We start from the raw sequence: 24,899 nt of genomic DNA, 5'->3' as shown, positions 1-24,899 counted from the left end.
GGGGGGGGGGGGGGGGGGGGGGGGAGAGAACCTGTCAGAACTTCAAATTTGGGTTGTAAGTCTCTCTAGGCTCCATCTTCAAACAGTCGTTAAGTGAGGATTATATGTATTCTAAATTAAATCACCACCCCAAGTTGCTTATAAAGTAACTCAGATGCCCCCAAAGTGTAGATGTATAAGCGAAATTTCTATACTTTCAGAAATTGTCCCTACTGGCCATTGAGTCCTTCTCTGCCCATCTTCTGCTTCATTTCATTAACCGCCCTCCTCCTTTTGCTGTCGAGAGAACCAAGGAAAACAATCCAGAAAGGGAACTAGGGGGTCCCCCTTTTCCCTCTCGCCAAGACACACAGCAGCATCTGATGTGCAAATAAATACACAGCAACATACAAGCACACAAACAGATGAATAAATAATAATGACATTATGTGCAGGTTGTAAACCACAACCAGCAAAGCACAATGCTGGCTGGTAAGGCAGCCAAGGTTATTTTGCAAAAAACAGACCTTGGGATATCAGACTTCACAATGCCAGTTTCTTTTCCTGCCCCAGTTTAGACATGCTGGCTGGGGAATTCTGGGAGTTGAACTCCACCCGTGTTAAACTCACCAACGCTGAGAAACACCACTGTACGTGCTCCCCTTCCCCTCTCTCTAAGCCCCATTTCTCCTATCCAAACCCAAATCCTGCAATTTAGCCAGTTCAGAATATATGAGGATGGTGACGATCACTGCAAGAGTTATAAAAAGGCTACCTGAGGATGGAAGAGAAGGAAGGGCAAGAGAAAGGTGCTGCCGCTGGAGGAGGTGGTGAGAAGAACAGGAAAGGAGAGAAAGTAAAAAGACAAAAGAAACATTAGCCAACTTCAGCAATTGATAAGAGGCTGAGGGTGCAGATCTGTGGCCTTAGGGCTGCCTGTGAAGCTGAAAGCCTTTGGTTCTGCCTCGGTTTTAGCTTTAAATGGGACAGATAGTTGTTAATTACTGTGGGAGCAATCCTATTATCACTGCGGTCCCCAACCTCTCCAGCTTGGAGGATCGGGGGCGGGGAGAGGCGGGATGGTTCCATGTGAGTGGTGGGCAAGTGCAGCAGTTCCATTTGTTCAAGTGGCGGGCATGTGCGGTCGCACAAATGGAGCTGCATGCATGCACTTGCCTGCCCACTGCATGCACAAGTGGAGCTGCAGACACATGCATGCTCACCCGCCACTTCTGCGGCCTGGTTCTGAACAGGCCATGGACCGGTAGTGGGCAGTGGCCCACAGGTTGGGGACCCCATATTAGGAGATTTTAAGTTAACTCTAATGCAGGCTTCATCCTGACCCTCCCACTCCTTTGAACTGTGCATAGTTTACTTAGTCATGATTTGCTGAAGAGATACGGAGGCTGCTGGAAGTGTGGATCCTACTTGATTTTGATTTCAAATATCCAAAAGAATTTCTCACCTGGATCTTGGTAGATATGGGACAGATTGTGCCCAATTTGCACCTGGTGAATCTTGGGATCTGGCTTCAGGAAGGATTCATTGTAGGGAGGATGGAACTCCAAAATGACTTGGTCACCATCACCAAAATCCCATCTGGGGAGTCACAAAACGAGACTGTCAGTAGAAGAGTGACAGGTCAGTTGTTAACTCAGTGTCCTTTTTCTGGCCAAAGTAGAAAAGACTCTTGCAGAGGGAAACAAATTCACAGTGGTTTTAAAGTATGTATTATTATTGAGAGAAACAGAAATAAAAGGATCCAATCTGGATCGGTCACTGGGACCAGAGGTTTAGTCTTCCAAGCCTTTTGGACTTGTACTGGAGTCCATCCTCAAGGAACTTCTCTCTGGCAGAATGTGTGTAAAAGGTGTGCAAAAGTAAAAGGCCCAAAATGACATTAACACAGCCTTTCCCTGATTGGATTGCCCTTGATCTCCCTTAAGAACCTCCATATATTAATCTGGGCAGTGTACAGCTGGTGCCTGCACAGCCGAGTTTTAAAAGGCTGCATCTCTCAAAGGGCATTCCTGCTGGTCTTTCTGGACCACCCATTGGCCTGAATGCCAGGGAAGGGTGGCTCTCCCTCTTTTGGGTCTGCTGGGGAGCAGTGGAAAAACTCACAGGAATCTGGCATCGACAGCTGAATCCGCAGTCACCGTTGCTGACAGTTCCAGAGTGCTGTTCTGAGGAACGTGTGGCAAGATCCCCAAGACCCTCAGATCCTTCATCCTGTTCATCTCCTCCACAGTGATGTTGTAGCACACGGTGACATTGCTGACATTGTTTGAGGCTGTAAGCTGGAAAGAACACAGACCAACTGCTTTGGCGCATCATCCACCAATACAGAACTGGGGGCATCTGCTGCTTCCTAATGTTCACCGTTCTTTTTCCTGCCCGATCACGAGGTTGATCACCAGGTGATCATGCTCTGCCCTTTGTTTCTCTCTTTATTTCCACTTATACTTCACAAAGTGGCCCTCCTTTCAATCCCTTCTCACACCCCAGAATGGCATCTTGGTTAGAATACTAAATCAGGGAAAATCATATGAAGATTTCCATTCTGCTATGAAGATCCCTGGATAATTTGGAAGAATTGTTCTCCCTCATCTTAGCCAAGGGAGCTATCGGGGGATCCTTCCTGGAATCAGAATTTGTAAGCTGCCCAGAGTAGCTCGACAGTGAGAAAGGCGGCATGTGAAGACCAAAGTAACAACCAACCCCACGTGGCCCCTGAAATATCGTGGAGAAAATCTTGATGATCTAGACAAGGAAGGGTACATAAAGTGGCAGAATTAACCTGAGATAGCCAAGACCTTTAGCTCATATCAGTTGCTCATTTTGGCTTTGAGGTTTAACAAGGCAAAACAATTTGTCTCAGCTAAATCAAAACTGTTCACTTTTCCATCATCTGTTAGGTGCATTAATTAAACATGCTTCTCTGGGCCGTAGAAGCAGCCTTATTAGAGAACAACTTTAGAACCATCATTAAAAAGGCACAACAAAGAACGTTCTTCCTGCTTTAACTCAGGAAGTTTAGACTGCCCCAGGAGCTGTTAATATAGTTTTACAGAGGAATTATTGAGTTTGTCATTTGCACTTCTGTAACTGTCTGGTTTGGTACAGCAACCAAACAGGACAGGCACAGACTCCAACTGAATAGTCAAGACTGCAGAAAGAACAATTGCAACCAGGCTGCCTTCCACTGAGGGCCTGTACATTGCGCAGGTCAGAAGGAGGGCTGAAAAAATATTTACAGACCTCTCACATTCTGAACATAAACTGTTTCAATTCCTCCCCTTGGGACATCACTATGGAGCATTGATTGCTGAAACAACTAGACACAAATACAATTTTTTCCCTCATGCCATCACTCTGCTGAACACCTAACTTTCACAGTATTATCTAATGCCTAAGTATATTTACCCATGCTGTATGATTGGAGTATTGCTATTATCCTTTTATGATGCCCTCTTATTGGTATCATTATTATTATTACTCTGTTGCTTTGCATAGATACTGAGAGCTTCTGCACTGGAGACAAATTCCTTGTGTGTCTAATTGCACTTGCCCAAATAAATTTTCTATTTCTATTTCTATTACCCTTGGCCAGAGGGAAAAAAAATGAAACATTTATAGGGAAGCATCCTATCATGGACAGTGATTCCTTGACGAACACCTGCCTGCTGAGTACAGTACACCCCAGATTGCAAATCAAGCTGGGTAAACTCCTCTTTGCCACTTGGAAGGAGAGAAGGACATACAATCAAGAGGCTACTTTAAAAGGGAATCCGTCGTTTTTGCCCACGGTTCACAAAAGAAGGATTGCTAGGAGGCCTGGACTTACCGACAGCTTGTACACAGCTGGGGACTGGTAAAGGACATGGAAGACATCGTTGTAGAAAGTGAAGGAGCTCTTGTCATCCAGTCTCCATCTGAAGGTGACGTCCGACCCAGCGTCCATCACAGGGATGTAGCTCTGCAGTGGAGAGGCACAAGCAGCAATTTCAGAAGGAGCAACCCTTGCCCATATTTCATCAATCCTGGCCAGGCTCAAATTAGGCCTCTGAAGGGCTGGTAGCTGAGCCCTGTCATTCATCAGGTCCTTTTTCCCGAGAAGGAAGTCGGAACCAACAGGCTTAACTGTGAAAGAGGCAGGTCTGACATTCGGCCTCCTGCTGATGTCCAAGGCTGGGCTAGGAGACCTGGTGGCGCTGTGGTTAGAATGCAATATTGCAGGCCAACTCTGCCCACAGCCAGGAGTTCGATTCTGACCAGCTCGAGGTTGACTCAGCCTTCCATCCTTCTGAGGTCAGTAAAACGAGGACCCAGATGGTTGGGGGCAATGTGCTGACTCTGTAAACCGCTTAGAGAGGGCTGTAAAGCGGTATATAAGTCTAAGTGCTAGCGCTATTGTTATAGAAGGACCTTCCAGCAGAAGGGGAGAATGGACTTCGTAGGGGCAGACCACTGTAGTGTTTTGGAGCTTCCCAGTGGAAAACAGGAGGCCATTCTAGGTGCAGACAAAAGAGTACACTTTGAGAACTGAATAAGGATTTCACCTGAGCCGTCACAACAACTGAATTCTGATGTGACACTTGGTGTTCTCTGAAGCTGGTCTTATAAGATGCTTTCTTACCATCCAGGTAACATCATCAGCCTTAAGCTACATGTATTCTCATTATTGCTCCTTCATTTCAAACAAATTCTATGGCCTGGAAGACCCAGGAATGAATGAAAGCTAAGAAACTAAAACATGTTGATATCTCACTTTGCGCTCAATCTGAAACCCACAACATTTGAGCCGTTTAAAAAACCTTGTTTGAAAAAGATTAAAACCACAACTGACGCCTACTGTCCCTTGGGCACACTGGCAGCTGGCGACTCACCACACGCTTGTTCTGCAGGACCCTGGTCTCTGGGTCCGGGGTCACACGCAGTCCTCGGATGGCGTCCTCTGCTCTCACCCTGACGGTGATGTTCTGTGAGCTCACGGCGTTCTTTGCCCACAGCACAACAGTGCTCAGGTTGTGCCCAATGCCCTCCAGCAGGATTACGGAGAACCAGGTGTCATTGGTCTCCCTTGCGCACTCTGCCACCAGTGGCGTGACTGCTGGGGGGCAACTCCGTCCAAAAGGAAAGCTCTGGTTGCCCCCCAGCCTGCCAGAGGTTGCGTTCATCCCGGAAAGGATTTTCACCACCAGCCACGTGCTGTTGCTTTCCACGTAGACTCTGCCACCTTTTTCCGGAGGGTAAATGACGTGGAGGCCCGAGATGGCAGAAAGAGCCCAGAAGTCGCAGGAGACCTTCCTCCTGAAGATGCCGTTGTTGACCGTGGCCTGCACCACGTAAAGGCCAGGGCGGTGGACGCTGGAGTTGTTTTTTGGCAGGAGTGGGACAGTCTCTTCAGCAGCCACTAGGATCCTGAAAGGGCACCGGGAATCGTTCTGCCAGCCATGGGGAGTGGGGTGGGCAGGCCAGCCTGGGTCCCAATCCGAAGAGCTGAAGGTGAAATAGCTCATCTGGGCCAGCGGCTTTTGGCTGGGACGGCAAAGAAGCAAAGCGCCAGGCCCGGCATCATGCTGGACACTCACCGTGTCGTTGGGTTTGACAAAGGTGTCCTTGCTTCTGAAGAGCAACTGTGGAAGAGAAGTCCCAATGAATGAATTCTTCCCAACACAATGCACCCCCTCCCATTTGTTACTTTTGAGCTAAGGGTTGGAGGCAAGTGGGGGAGTGTGTGTGGGCTTGATTGCAACCCCCCTCCCCCCCCACCAAGTCAGAAGCAGGCACTGGGGCACAAGAGGTGCAAATATGCAGCTCAGAGAATTAAGAAATCTTTTTCTGGAATGATTAAAAAGAAAAAAGAAAGCAACTCCAGTGAGCCACTTTGTCATACAGGTAGTCCTCAGTTATGGACCATTTGTTCAGCAACTGTTTGAACTTAAGGCAGCGCTGAAAAAATAATTTTATGACCATTTACAATCATTTACGACTTTGCAGCATCCCTCAGTAATGTGACCACCCCATTACAGTGGAGCAATATGCACTGTACGTCTGACCTGTGTTTCTGCCCACCCACCCCACTCCCCCACTTTACAGTGCAGATTGATTGGAGAGAACGGGATTGCAAAAGGTAAGCTGTTTGCTCTTGTACACATCGAAAGCAACGTGATCGTGCTGGCAGCCTGGGTCTGGGCGCCACGGGCACATTATATAAACAGTTTATAGCACTCTCTTTTGAAATTTCTCTCTCTCTCTCTCTCTCCCTCCCTCCAAATTCTCTGCTCTGCAAGCGATTTCTTTAGGCAATCTCTCCCTTGCCTGGCCATTTTCTGAGATCGCATTGCTCTTGATGCGTATGAGAGCAGACAGCTTAATCTCTTGAAATCCCTTTGCTCTCCCCATTCTGTGAGGGAGCGAGTGAAGAGTCAAATGAAACATTGCCAACAGAAATCACTCCCCCCCCTCAAAGAGATTGGGAAGAAAGAAATTTCACAAGAGTACTTTATTCTGGGCTCCTAGCCCTGGCAATGACACAGTCACATTGCTTTCAATGTGTACAAGACAGTGAGCAGGCACTCTAGCATTTCAAAAAGTGGGGAGGAGTTAGGAGGCAAACAGAAGCTGAAGATGTGAAATTGATTAATTTTTTCGCTTTCGCTGTCATGTGATTTCCCACTTAGCGACATTACTTAGTGGCGGAGATGATGATCCCATTTACTGGGCTGTTAAACAAGGACTACCTATATGATGCTATTCAATGAAGCTGATTGAAGGTTCGGGACAGTTAAAAGCACATATTTAAATCCCTGGAATCCAGTGACCAAAATGAAGCTCTAAATTGGATAATTTCAGAAGTGGGTTTAAATGTCCTCATGGATGTTTGGCTATAGGTGGCTCCTAATTACAATGGCAATTCTGGAGGACAACACCAAAGGCACAATTCTTTCCATATCAAGGAGAGAATAAGGGCTGGATTAGGGGCGGGGGTGTTGCACTCCTATCCTACTCATAGACTAGTCCTTGGTTGCCGCTGAGTTGAAGTGGAAGAGCCCCAGGCCCCTTCCAATGCTCTCTTCTGTCCTTTGAAACCAAGATGACAAATTGAGCATAATATCCATCCTTAGTTTTATCAATGCTATTATTAGGAATTCTGAATAATCTTAACAACTAATCAGCACTGAAAAAATTCAGGAATATAAAGCACATGCCACACTGTTTCTGAATAACCTCAGCCTTTGTCGCTGCACGGGGCAGTTCTATTGGCTTTTTAGTTCAGTTCCAGACTGGCTTCAAGTAGCTCGGTAGCTACAAAACAGACCCTGATCACGCATCAATTCTGCCAAGGACTCTCCACTTACAAGGTACCGCGTGGAGGGGCCCAGGGGCAACGTAAAATGCGATGTCTTAAGCTCCACGCTCCAGGATTTATTTTTGCAGTGGTGGGGAACACCAGAAGCTGCTGGAGGTGTTGAAGTGGCACATGGCTCTTGGTGGCGGCAGCTTCCTAGTGGTTGGCATGAGTTGGCCGAGTGGCACCACTGGAGGCCAACCGGACAGTCCACTGGTGTCCAAGTCTCATTCTCTTGGGGAACAAGGAAGAGGTCAGTGACGTTTGTGATCTCGTTGCATTCTGAAGGAAAACAAGAACAAATAATACTCTGGCTTTGTCTGAGCTTCTTCCAGAGCAGAGTAAAATACATGTTTAATGTTGGCCACAAAAAAACCCCTAGGAGAAGGCTGCATGTGAAGAGAAATGATGGGAGGGGTCACCATCTAAGACACCACACGCACACACACACACACACACAAACATTCTCTCCAGAGTTTGCCAGATGGAGTGTTATAGCATTGCTTGACCTCCAGCTAACCAAGCATTAACAGAGGAGTGGGGAACATCATTCTCCTTGGTGCTTGTCCCCATTTATTCTCAGGAATATTGCTTTCCTCCTCTGCAATGGGGTTGGGGGATGGGGGGTTTTCCTTCCCAGAGGCAGCATGCAAGTCACACACATAACACAGCTATTGGCCAGCAATCTTCTCCAACCTGAATAGCCACAGATGGGCGGCCTACAATTGCCTGGGCAGCACGATCATTTCTGAGGTCGGTCCACACATCTGGAGGATGCTCAGGTTCGAGAAGACGGTGGGGATAACAGACATCACTTGATCACTTTGTAGGAGGCACCAATGTATACAGGCGGTCCTCGACTTACAACAGTTCGTTTAGTGACCGTTCAAAGTTACAACGGCAATGGAAAAAGGGACTAATGACCATTTTTCAGTTACAACCTTTGTAGCATCCCCACGATCACGTGATCAAAATTCAGATGCTTGGCAACTGGCCCATACTTATGACCACTGCAATGTCCCAAGGTCGTGTGATCCCCTTTTGCGACCTTTTGACAACGGGTCAAAGGTCAATGGGGAAGCCAGATTCACTTAACAACTGTGGCAAGAAAAAATCGTAAAATGGGGCAAAATTCACTTAACAAATACCTCACTGAACAACAGAAATTGTGGGTTCCATTGTGGTCGTAAGTCGAGGACTACCTGTATAGACTGCAGTGAATGAGGGAGCTGAGAAGTCACCTCAAATTCCCCTGGGACCCCTCTGGCAGAGGACCGATTGGAACGGGTTGAGAGGAGTGAAGACCCTCGTCTGAAGACCTCGAGCCGAGGAGGCCTCAGAATTTCACGTAGCAGGGTTCCCCCCCCCCCAACCCTTAACTTTAATTGTCTAATCCAGGGTTAGGCAACCTCGGCTCTTTTATGACTCATGGACTTCAACTCCCAGAATTCTATGCTGACTCGGGAATTCTGGGAGTTGAAGTCCATGAGTCTTAAAAGAGCCGAGGTTGCCTACCCCTGCTCTAATCCATCTCTCATATTTTTCTTAAGTTAACAGAGTTCCCCATCTCCGTGTAAAATCCAATCTCATAAATTATTGACGTTTACACACACTACGGCTTTTATCTACCTGGTTTTAATGAGACTCTAACATGCCATTAGCGCCCCGGTTCTTACTTTGCTATTTCAGTATTTTACAGAAACGTTCTTATGCCCAACCATTCTAAGCTAGAAACCGTCTTTCTACTCTCCCAGAGCACTTTTCTCTCTGGAAGCATCGTGCAAACAGAATAAACCTTTCGATTTATTTCCAGCCTCTCCCTTTCTCCCTACTAAAATGAGGTTGCAGAAAGATGAAGAGTGATGGGTTAAGATAGTTTGCATGCCATATTCAAAGTGGGGCATTTGCATATTGATCATTCTTTCTCAACGGTACTTATGCCAGTATAGTTTACCCAGACTTTCAATAGTTTATACTGATAAAAAAAACCATATAAAATGACTGTAGCTTAAAAACAAACCAACAATCCAAAAAGGAAGAGCAGAAAATAAAATAATAGAATAGAAAAAAGAATAGAATAGACAACAACCACTTCTCAGTCACAGAATCCTAGGTAAGGTACCTTAGGGGCCACCTAGGCCAGGGGTAGGCAACCTTGGCTCTTTTATGACTCGTGGACTTCAACTCCCAGAATTCCTGAGCCAGCCATGCTGAGGGGAAAGGGAGAGGTTTCCAAGCTGAGCCAGGCTGGCTCAGGAATTCTGGGAGTTGAAGTCCACGGGTCATGAAGGGGCCATAGTTCCCCCATGCTGGCTCAGGAATTCTGGGAGTTGAAGTCCACGAGTCTTAAAAGAGCCAAGGTTGCCTACCCCTGACCTAGGCCAACCTCTTGCTCAACCCAGGATCCCTGCCAGATGACCATCCAGCCACTGAAGGAGAACTCATCGCCACTTCACTGGGCCCCTGTTCCATCATCTGGCAGTTCAGACATCTTGCATCTTTCCTTGTAGCCCTCAGGAGCAACAGAAAACAAGCCCAGTCCCACTTCTACTTGACAACTCTTCAGGTATTTCAGACTGATATCATACAAGAGCCATGATGGTGCAGTGTTTGGAATGCAGTATTGCAGGCTGACTCTGCCCATAGCTAAGAGTTCGATCCTGACCGGCTCAAGGTTGACTCAGCCTTCCGTCCTTGCGAGGTCAGTAAAATGAGGATCCAGATTGTTGGGGGCAACACGCTGACTCTGTAAAACCGCTTAGAGAGGGCTGTAAAAGCACTGTAAAGCGGTATATAACTCTAAGTGCTGTTGCTATTGCTATACTTGCCTCAGTCGACTTTTCTGCAGGCTAAATTCTCTGGCCCCTCTTCATGGGCCTTGGTTTCCAGGTCCTTTCCTGTCTTCACTCTCCTTTGGAACCCACTCCAGCTTGTCCCTGTTCTTTCTGAACTGTGGTGCCCAAAATTGATCATGCCCCAAAAGATGCAACTATGACTTCCCATGATTTGGACTTTCTACTCCTATTAATGCGCCTCAAGATAGCATTTGCCTTCTTAGCAGCTGCATCACACTGTCAAAGGCTTAGGCCAAGAGTCCATTGCCTGATAGGGTCCCTAGAAGAGCAGCTGCATCAGGTTTTAATGCCACTGAAGGGGGATGCTCAAACTAGAGTGTCTGGCAGCAGGAATATTCACAACAGGTGCCCCTAAAGCAGTGCCCCCCAACCTTTTGGACACCAGGGACAGGTTCTGAGGAGAGAGGTTTTCCCACGGACTGGAGGGGGTGTGGTTTCGTGTGCTGCCTGCATCCTGCGGATGGAGCTTCGCTTGTTTCTGTGGCCTGGTTTCTGGCATGTTGCGGACCGGATTTCTGGATGCCCAACCCCCTGCCCTAAAGGCTCCTTAGACAGGACCTGGAGAGGGAAAGGAATCTTCCAATTACCCAGAGGAGAGCAGCATACAGGACGAAAGGTTGTTTTCCATTGCTCCAGAGGGCAGGGCAAGATATCGTCATTAGTTGAAAGTAAGAACTGTTAGCCCATGACATCAGAGACACCTGGATCACTAGCATCCAGAGCGTCTGATCTATCTAACCTTCTCTCACCTTTTGGGTGGGCTGGACGGTGTACTCGAAACCAGACATGGGCCAGCCGTTGTAGCTTCTGCGTCACCAGCTCCAAGGCTACTAAAAAGCCCTCTTGTTGAAACGCCAAGCGAGGGAACACCAGAGTCTGGAAAACAGAAGGGCCAAGATTTCACCCCGATCTCTCGTAAGCGATCTCCACCCAAGGGAGACTGTGAGCGCTCCTCACCTCTACTGGCCCTGAGGGGGCAGGTGCGTCTTCTTCTCTTTCGGTGAGGCTTCTGGTGGCCACGTAGGTGTCAAATACAAGAGATCCCAGTCGAAAGTGGTCAGCATTTAAAAGAATCTCCACTGGAAGGAGCGAAGGGAAAAAATGGGGGGTGGGGAGGAACATTAATCTCTTTTTCTTATTCCAAAAGCAATGTTCTAAACAGCGGTCTCCCAAATTCTGAAATCTGAGGAATTTTCACATAATTTTGCTTTGATTTTTTTCTGCTCCAAATAAAACTTTCACAGAGGCGCCTGGGGAAGCAGCAGCATAAAAGGGACACAGGCTTTCATCAGAAAGCGTATCTTGCTTCAAATAATTGGCTCGGTGGTTCTTCCCCCCCGCCCCCATTTTCTACTGTATATTTTTTTCTTTTTCTGTTTCATTACATAATACCTCCCACCCTCCCAGCTACAAAAGAAATCAAATTTGCTCAATTTTCTTCTGTGTCAGGCATGGCCAATCTATGAGACAACCTGCATCCTTTTGATAACTTTGGTAAGAGTAATGTCCTTCATGGGTCTGTCTAACTGATGGGGTTGGAATAATCCAGGAATCTGTAGGCTGCCTTCCCAGGAACTTCAACCATGGCTGGCTGGGGAGTTCTGGGAGTTAGAATATAATTTAGAATAGAAAAGAGCTGGAAGGGACCTTGGAGGTCTTCTAGTCCAGCCCCCTGCTCAAGCAGGAGAACCTATACCATCTCAGATAAGTGACTGTCTAGTCTCTTCCTAAAAATCTCCAGTGATGAAGCGCCCACGATTTCTGGAGGCAAGCAAGTTGAAGTCCATGAGCCTTAAAGTTGCCAAGTTGGAGGAGCCTGGAGCAAACTGACAAAATGGGTGCTAAATGCTACCTAGTAGAGGCTTTCATGCACCCATTTCATTGCCCTCAAAACACTAGAAACCATTTTCCATGGGAGGGGGGGTGAAACATACCTGCATAAACTTTGCCCTTTGAAACCCTTAAGTCCAAGACTTGGTGGAACTCATCTGGAGATCTTGTGGTGTCCCTGGCCATGTCCAGGGCAACTCCAGCCATGAGAAACCCTAACCCTCCCTACTCTAAAGGCAACGGGGGGTTTCTTGCTAGGGAAGCCTGGAGAGTCAGAGGGACTGAAAGGACACTCCAAAATCCTGGAGTTCTCTTCGGGTCACGTTGAGCCGGTGCATCGTTCCTGGCTTAGCTTTTTGGAGACAAGACCCTGCACAGCCCCGGGATGAAACCCACCTTGAGGCTTGTGCTCGCACACATAGCTGTGCTTGGCCGTACACAGATCGGTGTTGCACTGCCCAGCAGGACCCATCCGGACGCAGTGATCGGCGTTGGAGGGGTGAGGCTCACCCGGGAGCCAGTTCTGGCAGCTCTGCAAATCAAAGCCTTCCTCGCCTTGCGGCAAAGGGCTGGGGCTTGCCACGTCGTTAAACCCGATCCAGACATCCAGGCTCCTTGGGGGAGAGAAAGCGCAGGCCGGGTCAGGGAGACATCAGCATGACATGCCCTGTCCGGGAGAGCCTGGCTGACAGGAACATGTGCAAGGAGATGGAAGCAGCTGGACCTCTCCAGGAGGAAATGACCTTCCCTTTCTCACAATGAAACGTGTATCAGTGTGGGAACGTGTGCAGGCTGAGTGTTCTGTCCCCGTTCCGACCCACACACCCAAACAGCCAGCCGAGGATTAAAGACTTCTCCAGGCACCACTTCACAGATAAGAAACTTGGCAGCAGCTCCGTAGCTGCCTGCCAAGACCTTTTACTCCAAGCACACAGAAACAAAAAACAATACACACAGTTTAAAGCCACAGCAAACTACTTCACCAGAGATTCAGCTTTTGTCCGTCACAGAGGTCCAAATGGCCACCACCACCCTTTTATAGCCTGTGGGGTGTGGTCCAGTGACTCAGCTTAATCTCTGGCACGTCNCCACAACTTCTCTTCCTCATTATCCGACACACCTGGCTCCTGGCCAATCTCAGAACCACCTGGCTCCTGGTCAATCTCTTCTCCGTCGGGAGACACCTGAGGCATTGCCAAAGAGGAGGGTCCTGGAGAGGGAGGCCTAGCCATCTCCTCTCCTTCATGTTTGGAGCCTTCTTCCTCCGATAAGAGGGGCTCACAAGACAGAGCCACAACACTGAGTGCGTGCAAGCACAAAGGGAAGCAAGTGCTTGGGTTGGTTCAGGAGCACTCACTGGGAGGCCAGGTCAAGAAAGGCAGGATGGCAGCTATGGCTGCAACAGGGTTCTCCAAACTTGGCAACTTTTAAGACTTGTGGACTTCAACTCTCAGAACTCGCCAGCCAGTCCACAAGTCTTAAAAGTTGCCAGGTTTGGAGAGCCCGGGGCTACATGATTGAAGTCCCAAATGAAAAAAAAAAAAACCTGTAAGAAATGCCTTGACACACTTAAGAGAAGGATTGAGTCAAGGATGTGTAGGCCCCTTGAGGTTAAGACAAATGTTTTAATTAGAGCAGATCATTTTTATTGATTCATTTATTTGACTTATCTCTGCCTTCTTGTACAGGAACTCAAGGAGGCATGAAGAGAATGTCTCTCCCACAATGGCCCAGTAAGGTAGGCTGGGTGACCAGAGAGCAGAACCTGGTCTCCCAGCTCTAATCCAGCACCTTCCCCATGATCCCACCCTGGTTCCTGGCAATGGCTGGGTCCACACACCTGACTAACCATTTCCCAGTCAATCCATGGAAAATTACAACTTCTGGAACAACTGCAAGGGACCACACCGAAGGTTTGGATATCCTGGGATCCTGCAGCCTTGGGGCACTGTCCCTCCTGGTTTCACTGTGGTGGTGCAGAGATTAGAATGCAGCATTGCAGGCAAACTCTGCCCACAGCCTGGAGTTCGATCCTGATCAGCTTGAGGTTGACTCAGCCATCCTTCCCAGGTCAGTAAATTGAGGGCCCAGATTGTTGGGGGCCATATGCTGACATTGTAAACCACTCAGAGAGTCCTGTAAAGTGCTATGGGACAGTACAGAAGTCTACGTTCTATTGCTTGACAGTGTCCAGCCCCAACCTTTGGGGAAACTCCCAATAAATGTACCAACCCATCTCTCCTTGCTGGCAAGGGAGCCTTTGTTTGAGGCAGCCTGCCTAGGCAGACCATCCTGTGTGTCCTGGCAACATCCAACGGAGGCTGCATGGACGGTGGGGGCTGCCTTCCCAGAAATTTCAATTAGTTACCAGCAGAGCTGCAGCTTAGACTGGGCACTGGATCTCTCCGGGTTCAACCTAGCCCATTCTCAAATAGCCGCACCTGCATTCAGAGCTCAGTTTTGCCTTTCTGTCCCTCTGCACCCCTTCCCCGTGAGCCTCTTGGGCTTTGCAAGCATCCCCAGGCACCCTCTTCTAAGCCCCCCCCTCTCCGCTGACCAAAGGCCATCTCTCCTTGGCAGGGGCACCCCTGCCTGGAATTCCTTTCCCAGGGAAACCACCCTGGCATCTGGCCACAGGTCCTTTCTGGGCTACAGTGATATTCTTTCCTCTGACAAGGCTTCTTGCAAACTATCAAGGGGGGGGACTTTAAATCAGAACCAAGCCACCCAAGCCCCCGCTCATCAGAGGGGTGAAGAGAGAGGACAGTTAATGCTCTGCCACTCAGAGGTGGAAATGCAACTCAGCCCTGCCCACAGGCATGAAGATGTCAACCCCATTCTGCACACCTTCTCCCCAGCTTACAGATGCAGGCACTTCCTAGTTGGAGGTGGGGAGGAACAGCCCCTCCCAGGGAAACCAGACTTCAAAGCCGGGGCATTTTCTCAAGTATTTTGGGCACATCTGGTTGGAATAATCTTCCTCTTCATGTGAAGACATTTATCCGTGTCTGGAATCCTTTAAGAACGACACTCAGGCCCTCTGCTAAGAGACTTAAAGGGCTCTTGCACAATGTGTTCAAAGCAGCCTCTGAAAACACCAGGAGACCCCCCACTTGGCAGGCTGCTGGGCTCCAGGGCACCACGTTGGGGACCTTCTTGCGAAAGGGCGGCAGGAGCGAGACTTCCCCGTACAAGCCCAGTTCTAACCCACCCATCACTAGAGTGGGCTTCATTCTGCCTTCCACTCCCCTGCAACCAGCAGCCTCTGCCAAAACATACTACTCAAAATTATCCCCCTCCCTTAACAAAAGTGGGCATTTCCTGTCCAGTCAGACATAGGTGCACACTTGGTGTCATTGTTCCTTCTGCTCTGGCTCTTACCTCTTCCCTGCCAGCAGCTGGCACATCCTCAGCCCCCCTCCCAAGCCCTTGCCCCACCCCAAGAACACAGGGTGCAGTCCCATGTCTTTTGGGCAGTCACTGAGGTGGAACCCTGGGTGGAACTCAGGGCAAAGCACCCTGCCGGAGGGAGAAGAAGCCTGCCGGGAGCTGTCTAGGGAGATCCTCAGCCATCCAGGCTATGGTTGCCCCAAAGGTGCTTTTTCAAAAGGCAACTGGATTTGGTTTTTCCTTCCTTCACTTCTGAACTGAAGAAGCTTCTTGGAAGGCTACACCGGGAATACGGCATCCAGTTTTGGTCACCACATTACAAAAAAGATGTTGAGACTTTGGGAAAAAGTGCAAAAAAGAGCAACTAAGATGATTAAAGGCCTGGAGACTAAAACATACGAAGAATGGTTGCAGGATTTGGGTTTGGCTAGTCTAGAGCAAAGAAGGACTAGGGGGGACATGATAGCAGGATTCCAGTATTTGAGGGGCTGCCACAAAGAGGAGAGGGTCAACTTATTTTCCAAAGCACCTGAAGGCAGGACAAGAAACAACGGATGGAAACTAATCAAGGAGAGAAGCAACCTAGAACTAAGGAGACACTTCCTAACAGTGAGGGCAATTAACCAGTGAATACCGCCCATCTGGGTGGGTCTTTCTGCCCCACAGGGGCAACAGGCTGATTAGTTGACTTAAGAGAACGCTGCTTGACAGATGAGTGGATCCCTAGAAGATGGGATTTAACCCAGGGCCAGGCACCAACTCTGGCCCACCTGCCCCATTATGGGAAGTCCCCACTGAGCCAGTGAGGTCATAGTGGTCCAGTTCTAAGATCCAACAAGGGCCAAGCTACACCAGCTGCCATCTGGCACAGGCTGGCACAGACATGTGGCCCTGTCATTCATGGCATTTTGGGGAGAAAAGGGGCCGCTTGGGGTTCATAACTGACTGAATTAAGTGTGGTGGAGGAACGGGGCCGTGCAGTCAAGCTGGCTGAAAAGCTTTATTTCCCCTCCTCTTTTAAAAAAAAATAAAATGAAAAAGTGGTTCCAAATTCACACCTTGCCAGCTTCCCGCCCTCTGCTGGGCCTGTTTAAGCCCTGTGCAAACAGGATGGCGGGCTTGACTTCCAGAGATAATCAATGGTTTCTCCACCACGGAGATGCTTTGCCAGCCACAGTAATGAAGTCATGTCAGAAAGAGCTTTCACAGCAAGAATGCCACGACAAAAATAGACAAAAATAACTTGCCCGTGCAATCCGGCAAGTTCCTCCTCCTCCTCCTCCTCCTCTTTTTTCTCAAGGCACAAAAAATATGCCTAAAGGATAAGCAACGGGGAGGTTTTGCTCCTTCGCTCCTGGCCCTGCTGACCCAGGGACTGGTCTCGAAACAACCACCTTGCTTGCTGCCGTCCCCCAAGAGAGGTTCCTGTTCTCATCCAGCCATGATCTCACTGCAGAAAAGCAGCCACGCCAGGCCCACCCACTGCTGCCCCCCTGGCACCAGACCCCAAAGTGAGGAAGACGCTTTACCTGAGTAACCCACCTCACCTCATCCATCAATCTCAAGGTCCCCAGCAGCACCCGACCCAGCTGCCCCCTCCCCCAGCAGTTGCTTCAAGAAAGAAACTCTAGGTAGATCAGGGAGTCATCAAGCAACCACAATGTGTGACTGCGTGTGTATGTGTGTGTGGGGGTCCTTGGCAATCACACAGGGTAATGGGAAACAGATTTCCCTGGTGTTGCTTTCCCACATTTCCCTCATTCGTCTCCCCTCGTTGAATGGAACTGAGAGCAACGCTTCGCCATGTTTACCTCACAGGGCGACCCCAAAAACAAAATGGATGCAGGGAGGAGGGTACAGCAACATCCCCGAGGATGGGGATGGTTCTGCAGTCGGTGAGCAAAAGGAAAACTGCCAACAGGAACGACTTTTCAAGAAAAGGTTGGACAGCCATTTGTCTGGGATAAGGTCTCCTGCCTTGGGTTGGACTAGAAGATCTCCAAGGTCCCTTCCAACAGATGATTCTATGATGGTGACCTCCAAACAACCCAGAGATCTGAACTCCAAGTCCCTGTGGCCACATGTGCCACCAAAGTCATGTCCTAGTCCCCAGGAACCTCCAAAGGTTTGGGCATTTAATGATTTTATTCTTCATTATAATAATTTTCAATGTGTCTAAAGGAGAGAAAAATATAAACATGACTGGAGACTAATCACTATATTTGGCGTAAAGTTAACTTTATTTTATTTCATGCCTCCTCCACTTATTTTGGGACATTCCCCCACAAATACCCCTAAGTCGTGGGCAGTGGATCATCATTAATTATAGACTGGCCGATCCCTGGTTCTCTCACTTGAATGTTGGCTTAGAAGAAATGTCTGTGGTGCATTCATAGGACAAGAGGGGGAGCTTCATCCATTCTTGCCAATTCTTAACACAAGTGTCTCCCAGCCCCCTTGTCTGTCTTCAATCTGCTTTGTCCCAGCAACTGAGGAGGAAGTTAGGTAAGGAACTGGCAACAGAGAATCGGAATATTCCCATCTTAACAATCTCTCTCCTATACATCCATCAGCAATAATACTTGAATTCCAGTGCCATCCTTTAACCAAGAATAACAGAAGGGACCTTGGAGGTCTTCTAGCCCAACCCCCAGCTCAAGCATACCAAAAGATACCATACCAACCAATGTTATTTTATTTCCAGCAATTGCGACATTTCTCAACCCTAGCAACTTTTAAGACTTGAGGACTTCAACTCCCAGAATTCTCCAGCACCCATGCTGGCTGGAGAGTTCTGGGAGTTGAAGTCCACAGGTCTTAAAGTTGCTAGGGTTGAGAAACAATAAATTAGACAGACCCTGTTTTTACTAACTTACCTGGTGACGCTGGACACTAAAAAGTTCTGGATTTCAGGGCTGCTGACGAAGGCCAGACTTCCACTGCCATGCTCTTGGCAAAGCCTCTGGGCCTCCAGCCATTCTGCCTTTTCTGCTCCAAGCCAATAGCAGTGGCTGTTCCCAGGGAAGACCACGCTGTCCGAGGGGCAACCGGGAAGGACCACTGCACAGCGAAAAAGGCATGAGTGAGCTTTTGGACTGTAGACTGGCTCCTTGAAACTTCCAGTCCACTGATGATCTGGGAGAAACACCAATTTTGCCTATACCCCAAAGTTTCCTCTATAAAGCCATGTCTCCTTTTCTACCCTCTTTTCATCTGTGGAAGGTCAAAATCATTCCAAGAAAGATAAGGGTTTGAAATACCGAGAAGCAAGATGCACCAGCCTCTCTTTTCATAAACTCAGGCTTTAAGCTGTACAAGAGATACGACAGGCCCTTAGTCATCACTCTCCCAGAACACTTAGCATTGGTAAAGTATAGAAATCCTGAGCCTACACACTCGGAAGGACTGAGGGCTGCAACATTTGAACATGCTCACTCTCCCTGGTTTTGGGCACTTTGATAGATCCTCTGAGATGGTTTGCTTACTGTTATGGATAACGGAACCTCACAACAGCCTCCATCTCAAACTGAAGGCAGAAATCATATCAAAGCACTACAGCAAAATGCTGTTAAGACTTTTCAGGGCCTGGTAGCCTTAAACTAGACGTTGTCTCTTGTATCCTAAGATACTAAGATACTTCCAATTTGATTTCTACTGATTTCTATTGATAGTGGAAAGAGAATTAAGAGGTTAGGAACAAAGCACTTTATCTTTCAGGCCCATTTTTTGTTCCTGACAGTCATCTGTCTCTAACCTTGAGAAGAGCTTCAAGAAGAATTCTCCAAGAATCATGGTTCTTGGAGACTCAAGGCTGGGGAAGGATGGCTTAGGACAATGCCCTCCACACATATAAGAAACTGTCTCAAGGGGGAGATTTAGAAGGAAGAGTAACATTGCCCGTAAACCCAGTTGGCAGAATTCTTCATTCATGTCAGCTCAAAATGAAGATGTTTAGAGCCCAAAGCTTCAGCATGGCTCACTGACTCCTCACCTCTTCCAGGCTCTTGGTTCTGGACAGTGATGTTATAGGCCACTGAGAGGCCAGTTCCTCCACGATTCCTTATATGTAATTGTAAACTTTCATTGGTCTTCACCAAAGGGGGACACTGAAGTTCCATCTCCACTGGGGAGGCCAGCACCTCGATTTCGGTCTGCGCTGAGATGAATCGGCTGCCGACAAAAACAGTGGCTGTGACGCTGAAGAGTCCTGGCAACGTGTACACCTGAAGGATGGTGGTCTTGGTGGTATTGAAAAGCCCCGTTTCATCCCCAAAGCCCCACTGAATGATGCCCACAGCCACCGGAAGGTGGAGAACAAAAGCCACCTCTTGGTAAACACCACACGGTGTCCCTGGACCCTCCAAGGACACGGGGAGCAGAGCCGGAAAGACCCTGGAAAGCAGCGTTGGTCCCCCACAGAGGGGTCCAGCCAGGGGCCTGGCACAGAAGGGCAAACAGCCAGAGGAAGCATTGGGTTCCAGAGCAAAGCCACAAAAGCAGTCAGCTTCCTCACTGAAGCCCCCATAGTCTTGTCCGTCAGCATAGCAAAGTGCGCTGCACATCTCCTCCGTCAGGTTCTGTGGCAAATGGGAAGTGAATCGGATAACAGAATCAGCTCCGCCTGTGCTGTTATCCGGCAGGCAGGCAAAGTAATCGGCTCCTGGAAGGAGAAACAACAGAAGCACAGCCAGGTCAGGCATTTTACCCTGTGGGGATGCTCTCTACCGAGCAGGCCACGAACCCTGTAACTCTGGGCCACACATCCTGAGAGAGGACCTTGCTTGGATGAAGTGGAGGGAAGTTCCCTAGGCTAGGAACAGTCAACCCCACTAGTAGACCAGACCAGGAAACCAACTCCACCAGAACGCTAAGACTGGTTTTACTGAGACTGGCTATAACACAATCACTCTGAGAATATTATTGTGTTATTGTCATTCAAGTCTGTACCTCCTCCCCATTCTTATACTCCTGTGAATCAGTCTATGGAGATTCTCAGTCATCCAGGTCATGGCTGTCCAAAGATGCTTTTTTTTCCAGAAGGAAAACTTTCTTGTTGGTTGGGTTGTTTTTTTTTTGTTTTCAAAGAAAAACTAAGAAAGTCCAGTTGCCTTTTGGAAAAAAACACCTTTGGGACTCCTGTGAATCAGGGAGAGATCCACCTGAACTGCTTCTTGTTTCTCTGGACTTAAAAAGTGTTTCAAGCCCCTCTTGCCTAAATAGCGATCCTTGTACATCTTTGTCAAGATCACCCTCCACACTCTCTACAAGAGCTTGAGCCGTGGAGCCGTGGTGGCACAGTGGTTAGAATGCAGTATTGCAGGCTACTTCTGCTGACTGCCAGCTGCCAGCAGTTTCGCAGTTCGATCCTGACCGGCTCAAGGTTGACTCAGCCTTCCGTCCTTCCGAGGTGGGTAAAATGAAGACCCAGATTGTTGGGGGCAACAGGCTGACTCTGTAAACCACTCAGAGAGGGCTGTAAAAGTGGAATATTAGCCTAAGTGCTATTCTATTCTATTGCCATAGTGGCACAGTGGTGAGAATGCAGTATTGCAGGCTAATTCTACCTACTGCCAGCAGTTCGAGTCTCACTGGCTTAAGGTTGATTCAGCCTTCCATCCTTCTGAGGTGGGTAAAATGAGGACCCAGATTGTTGGGGGCAAGAGGCTGACTCTGTAAAACGCTCAGATAGGGCTGTGAAGCACTGTGGAGCGGTATATAAGTCTAAGTGCTATTGCTATTGTTGCATTTGGCATTATGTAGATGGGCCAAGGCAAACGCACCAACCTCTAAGCAGAAGACCAGGCCAGGATCAGGGTAGGGAAATGCTGAGTTTGGGAAACCCAACAAGACCAGCTGGGAAGGTCCTGAATACCCACTAATGTGAGACTGATAGACAAGGTTCACACAATACGGGTAGTCCTCGACTTACAACCACAATTGAGCCCAAAATTTCTGTTGCTAAATAAGACATTTGTTAAGGGAATTTTGCCCCATTTTATGACCTTTCTTGCCACAGTTGTTAAGTGGCTTCCCCATTGACTTGACTTGTCAGAAGGTTGCACAAGGTGTTCACATGACCCTGGGACACTGCAACCATCATAAATATGAACCATTTGCCAAACATCCAAATTTTGATCACGTGACCATGGGGATGCTGCAACAGTTGTAAGTGTGAAAAACAGTCATAAGTCATTTTTAGTGCCATTGTAGCTTTGAACAGTCATTAAATGAATTGTTGTAAGTTGAGGACTACCTGTATACGAAACCGGGTGAATTAAACCATGTGATACCCTGACACATTTTCCCTTAAATATCCATCTCACATTTAATCTAAAGTTAATTTTTCCCCTTCTTTTTCTCCTATCCCTCTTTTAATTTCCTTGCCTCGCTGCTTATTTTTCTTCATGCTTTGCACAACATTATCCCTAAAGCCAACAGAATACTGGATTCAAATGTCAATTTATACAAAATAGTGACTTGTACAAAACTGGGGCTCTGTTTTATGGTCCGTGGTTGTGGCTGAATGACCTCTGGACTTTTGCTCTCCAATGCTTCCTTCCCCATCTCTGACCCGCGTGCACATTGCCTCCTTTGCCTTACCGCAAGTAACGTCACTGAAGGAAACATTGAAAAGTGGGAGGTCAGCCAATTCCAGAGGCTGAGCACACTGAGTCTCGGACGGACGGGACACTTTCACGTTTCTCTCTTCAACCCAACGGGGGAGCCAGGCCAGGTTGCAATCACAAAAAAATGGATTCCCACTTAAGTCTCTGAAAGACATTGGGGGGGGGGGGAAACAGCCTCTTTTCATTCTACAGTAACTACTGAAACAGCAAATGGAAGGATGGTGGAGAAAAAGCAGAGGGGTTTTTCCATACTGGCCTGCATTTCATATTCAAGGCATGCTATAGTACAACCCTAGCCAAGAAATAAAACTCAACAACTTGGCCTTAGCACAACTGAATTTAGACAACTGTGGCTTATTCAACAAAGCATGGTTAAAAGAAACGACGTGTGACTCCAGCCAGTGCGTGAAATTACTTAACTGCCTAGAATTCACAAGTAATGAGACAAGAGACAAATTGCTTAAATAAATATTAATTATGCTGATGGCTGAACCTAGGTGGCTTAAAGGGGGGGTGAAACCACTTCGCAAAAGGTTAATATGTTTCCTCAAGTCCATGATGCCACCTTGTGAAGAGCATCTGCCAAGGAACAATGGCAGGAGATGGCCGTGGTCTTCAGCTCTGGGCTTCTGAAAGTTTTCTTCTTGACCACTGCACGTAACAGGAGGCCTCACTTTGGCCTGATCCTGATATCCTGCTTATTTATTTCCATACCTTTTTGTCAGTCTTAATTTAAATCAGTACTTGATAGGTGTTTGGCTGGATTAGAAATTCAAAGCAATCTTGGAAAATGGCACTGGCGAGCCACTTGAATTGTATTGCCAAGAAAACAACATGGATATGCTCATGTTGACACCAGGCGACTAGCTGGATTCAAAGGAGACTTTATTTGGTATTTTGAAAGGGATAAAGGTTATAATCAGACTAATCCTCTTTAGAATAAGTAGGGCTTTAAACCTAGACATGATGAAAACTGTATTATTAGAAATTATATTTATCTGATATTTTTATTTAACAGCTAGCATAAACAAAGCCTTCCCTGTCAAGTCATAATCCCGATGAAATTCATCCGCTAGAAGCAAACGCTTACTGTTGTGGTCTTGATGAAAATCCCCCCCCACACACACAATTTTTAATAAAGTGAATAATATAACGGCCTAAATAAGCTGCACCATCTGATTCTTTCTCCCCTTCCCACTCCCTTAAAGCAGGTAAAAATGGATGCAGCAAAAAACCAGTTAAGGAATTTAGAATTCCAGAATCCTAAGACCACATCCCAAGGGAGTGAGCACATTTTTGAAAATATAAGATAGTTCAGCATGTTGACTTACATTTCAGTTAAATTAAATAAATTATCAAACACTCCATCTTCTAGCGAAGAAATCCTGTTGTTACTTAAATCTCTGCAATCAGAAAAAGACAGAAAAGGGCATGAATACAAATGAACACAGCTTTTCTTCTCTTCCTCCATCGCTTAAAAACCTCAGGTACAGATCATTTTTCATTGGGAAAGGGCTAGAATTGAGATCAGCAGATGGAAGACTGAGCTGCTAGGCATCTCAAAAAAAGAAAAAAATTACAAGTTTTTATGTTCCAGGAATGACAGCTGTGCAAGGTCCTAAACTGAACCGGTGCTGCAGCTGTACACGGGAGGGATCTTCCCCCTCACACCATTTATTTACAACACAGATCAGCCCCCATTCCTGGTTCTCACAATTGTGTGGCCTCTTCCGCTTCAGCTTAGCTTAGCATGTTACTACTGTCAACTCAACCTTTTAAAAGGAAGCTTTATCATTTAATGTCTTGTAGTTCACTCCCTAAACCAAGATTAAAGCAAGCTACGGCTTAGCATGACAACTGAAGCTACCTGCCAAAGCCTCTGATCTATTAGAGCTTAAATCCTACTATTCCCATGTAGAAGGGAATCTTCTGTGGCACAATAGCCTTGGTCCACCCTTGTCAGAAGGAATCCTTTATCTTAATTCAACATTTCCCAATGAAAAGGGCCAATTGCTGTTGGTCAGGCATGACCTTCCCATTCACCTACCTCTCCGTGGAGCTTCAGAGGCATTCAACGCACTTTCCCTCTCAACTATTTAGGTCTAAGACACCATCTGAAAGTTTGCCCACCTCTTCCTTTACAAGATGTTGGCTTGTGAATTCAAAAAAAGGCCATTGACTTTGGAGAAGTCAAAGGAACAGGAGACCTGAGGGGTCTTTGGTGCTCCCTGAGCTTGGTTGTTTTCTTGTAGATGTTTCATTAGCAGATGTTTCATTCGCTAGCACTGACGACATTACCTACTTTGGGTAATGAAACATCTGCAAGGAAACAACCAAGCACAGAGAGGACCAAAGACCCCTCATTTCAGCCCAGAGCTACGAATATTCTTCTTTACTGGAACAGAAGACCCGCAAACTATCTTCTGAGAGGTTCCTAGCCTGCCAAATTCCATATGGACCATACTATTGTCAGAGGTCATTCCATTGCTTTGCAGGACAGGTCCAGCAGCATGAGAGGAATAAGAAGCCCAGCTAAAATGGCAACCACGGGCTCATAAAACTACACAATGGAAGGAACTAAAAGCAGTTGGCCTCCATGAGAGGAACATCAGTCGTCTTCTGAGGAAATCACAAGGAAGGAAAGATTTCAGATCTCTCAGAGCAAGGCAGTCAGAAGATTTACTGGGCCTGGGGGGTTTATTTAATCCAAGGAAAGAATGTAGTGATAGAAAATAAGGATTGCCCAAGAAGTATCTCTCATGCTTAAAAGCTGCTTTTGACTGATGGCCTCAAGCATCCACACACAGTAAGACATGCCACCCTGCTAAGCCTTTGACAGAGATGCAATATCTCTAAAATGGTAGA

At 47.5% G+C, this 24,899-nt stretch overlaps 1 protein-coding gene across 1 annotated transcript in view; it reads right to left on the bottom strand.

Annotated features, from left to right (window-relative positions):
• PKD1 (polycystin 1, transient receptor potential channel interacting) overlaps positions 1–23,437 on the bottom strand; it is a gene marked incomplete at its 5' end in the record, with an annotated part of 85,075 nt that extends 61,638 nt beyond the window's left edge. Inside the window, 14 exons of the mRNA XM_029283596.1 lie at positions 1,445–1,578; positions 2,104–2,279; positions 3,827–3,958; positions 4,869–5,618; positions 6,304–6,388; positions 10,928–11,064; positions 11,146–11,267; positions 12,415–12,632; positions 18,285–18,468; positions 19,400–19,514; positions 19,632–19,759; positions 19,922–20,068; positions 22,009–22,178; positions 23,366–23,437. Coding sequence (XP_029139429.1) covers positions 1,445–1,578; positions 2,104–2,279; positions 3,827–3,958; positions 4,869–5,618; positions 6,304–6,388; positions 10,928–11,064; positions 11,146–11,267; positions 12,415–12,632; positions 18,285–18,468; positions 19,400–19,514; positions 19,632–19,759; positions 19,922–20,068; positions 22,009–22,178; positions 23,366–23,437 — 2,570 coding nt within the window. The remainder of the gene's footprint in view (positions 1–1,444; positions 1,579–2,103; positions 2,280–3,826; positions 3,959–4,868; positions 5,619–6,303; positions 6,389–10,927; positions 11,065–11,145; positions 11,268–12,414; positions 12,633–18,284; positions 18,469–19,399; positions 19,515–19,631; positions 19,760–19,921; positions 20,069–22,008; positions 22,179–23,365) is intronic.
• Between the last annotated feature and the right edge of the window lie 1,462 nt (positions 23,438–24,899).

This window comes from Protobothrops mucrosquamatus, unplaced genomic scaffold, assembly GCF_001527695.2.
Source record: "Protobothrops mucrosquamatus isolate PMUCROS unplaced genomic scaffold, P.Mucros_1.0 scaffold148, whole genome shotgun sequence".
NCBI lineage: Eukaryota > Metazoa > Chordata > Lepidosauria > Squamata > Viperidae > Protobothrops > Protobothrops mucrosquamatus.
Note: the sequence above shows the minus strand (reverse complement) of the source record. Positions and strands in the feature narration are given on the sequence as shown.